Source organism: Colossoma macropomum, unplaced genomic scaffold (assembly GCF_904425465.1).
Source record: "Colossoma macropomum unplaced genomic scaffold, Colossoma_macropomum, whole genome shotgun sequence".
Lineage (NCBI taxonomy): Eukaryota > Metazoa > Chordata > Actinopteri > Characiformes > Serrasalmidae > Colossoma > Colossoma macropomum.
In genome coordinates this window covers 16358284-16359578 of record NW_023494808.1, presented here as the reverse complement: position 1 = coordinate 16359578, position 1295 = coordinate 16358284, and the positions used below count along the sequence as shown (strand labels likewise).

The 1295-nt window shown below is 45.4% G+C and overlaps 1 protein-coding gene across 1 annotated transcript in view; it reads right to left on the bottom strand.

The window, feature by feature from the left end:
- The window catches only part of cyyr1 (cysteine/tyrosine-rich 1), an 11567-nt gene extending 10838 nt beyond the window's left edge, over positions 1 to 729 (bottom strand). The window contains exon 1 of the mRNA XM_036557459.1: positions 335 to 729. Within this exon, the coding sequence (XP_036413352.1) occupies positions 335 to 413 (79 nt within the window). The 5' untranslated portion in view covers positions 414 to 729. The remainder of the gene's footprint in view (positions 1 to 334) is intronic.
- Positions 730 to 1295: the final 566 nt, after the last annotated feature.

Sequence of the window (1295 nt, the reverse complement as noted above, 5' to 3'; positions counted from 1 at the left end):
TAACATCAGTAATATTAAATGAACAAGAGAGAAAAAGGGGGGAAAATAACGAAAAAGTCCCCAAAGCAAATTAATGTGGACGATTAAAAAACTAATTTAAACGATGTAAAAGCGGGGCATTAACGTTACGTTATATTTAGTGAATTAACGTGGACGTTTTCCTTTTTTTGCTCTTAGTTTTACTCCAAAAAACCCTGCAAGTTTCCATCACTAATAAAGACAGTAAGTTAACGTTCTGACTGACTGACTCTCTGTGCTCTGATAAACTTCACAGTTGAAACATCTCCCACTTTTGAATGAGATATCCTCCTAACTGAACATGCTCATAACTTACCGGCGAAGAGGCAAAGAAGCAGCGACTCCCTGAAGAATTTCCACCCCGTCTGTGAGCTCGTGGTCCTGGGACCCTCCATACCGTTTCACGGCGTTTTCCCCTCTCTAATGGACTACAGCGCTGATCTGAGGCGCACTGATCTCAGTCCCAGCAGACTCGCTGCTCCTGAACCATAGTGTTTTACACGGGGCTGGGCTGTGATAGAGCCTCGACGGCCAGCTGTCGCTCTCACTTGAGAAACTGAGGCTGACTTTGAAAAATAAGCTTTTCAATCCTAAGTCCACGTGTTCCTGCCCCTCCAAAAAAAGTGTCCCTTGACTTCTTCCTCTTTGTTTTTGCCTCCTTCCTTTTGCTACTTCTCTAACTAGTCCCCCCTCCCCCCCTCGCGCCCTCCCCGTTTGCTCAGCATGCTGAACTGCCAGCGCTGCTCACGGCTTCTCAGACAAAACACTGTCACCGCCTCCACCGTCACGACATGCCATGCCATGATCAAAGAAACGTTTAGGCCCAATCACGCCAGGTACACTGAATTCGCCTCACGACCACGGCGGTTTAAGGACCTCCGTATCGTGTTTATCAGAGAGCTACTCAGCTCAAATGATGACTCCTCTTCATCAAGGTCTTCTGTCCCTGAAGTCTATATATAGAGAGCCCTTGGCTTTTGTGTTCACGAATCTCTTTTTCTAGCCACTCAGTGAATTGAGGGGGAAAAGCAGTAAACAAGCCATGCAGCTGTCTTCTTCTTCTTCATCATCACCCCTCATTAACTTACCACGTAGCCTACTTGCTTAGCATTCACTGAGCATGTGGTTTGTGATTAGGCCTACCCTGCTGGAAAAAGGACCATTTAAAAGCTATTAGAATAAAAACAACTGGGAATTTGTTTAAGTTAGGAAGCCATCAAATGCATTGAGAATCAGCCACTGGTCACCCGATAAACCATTAGGATTTTGTACATTGT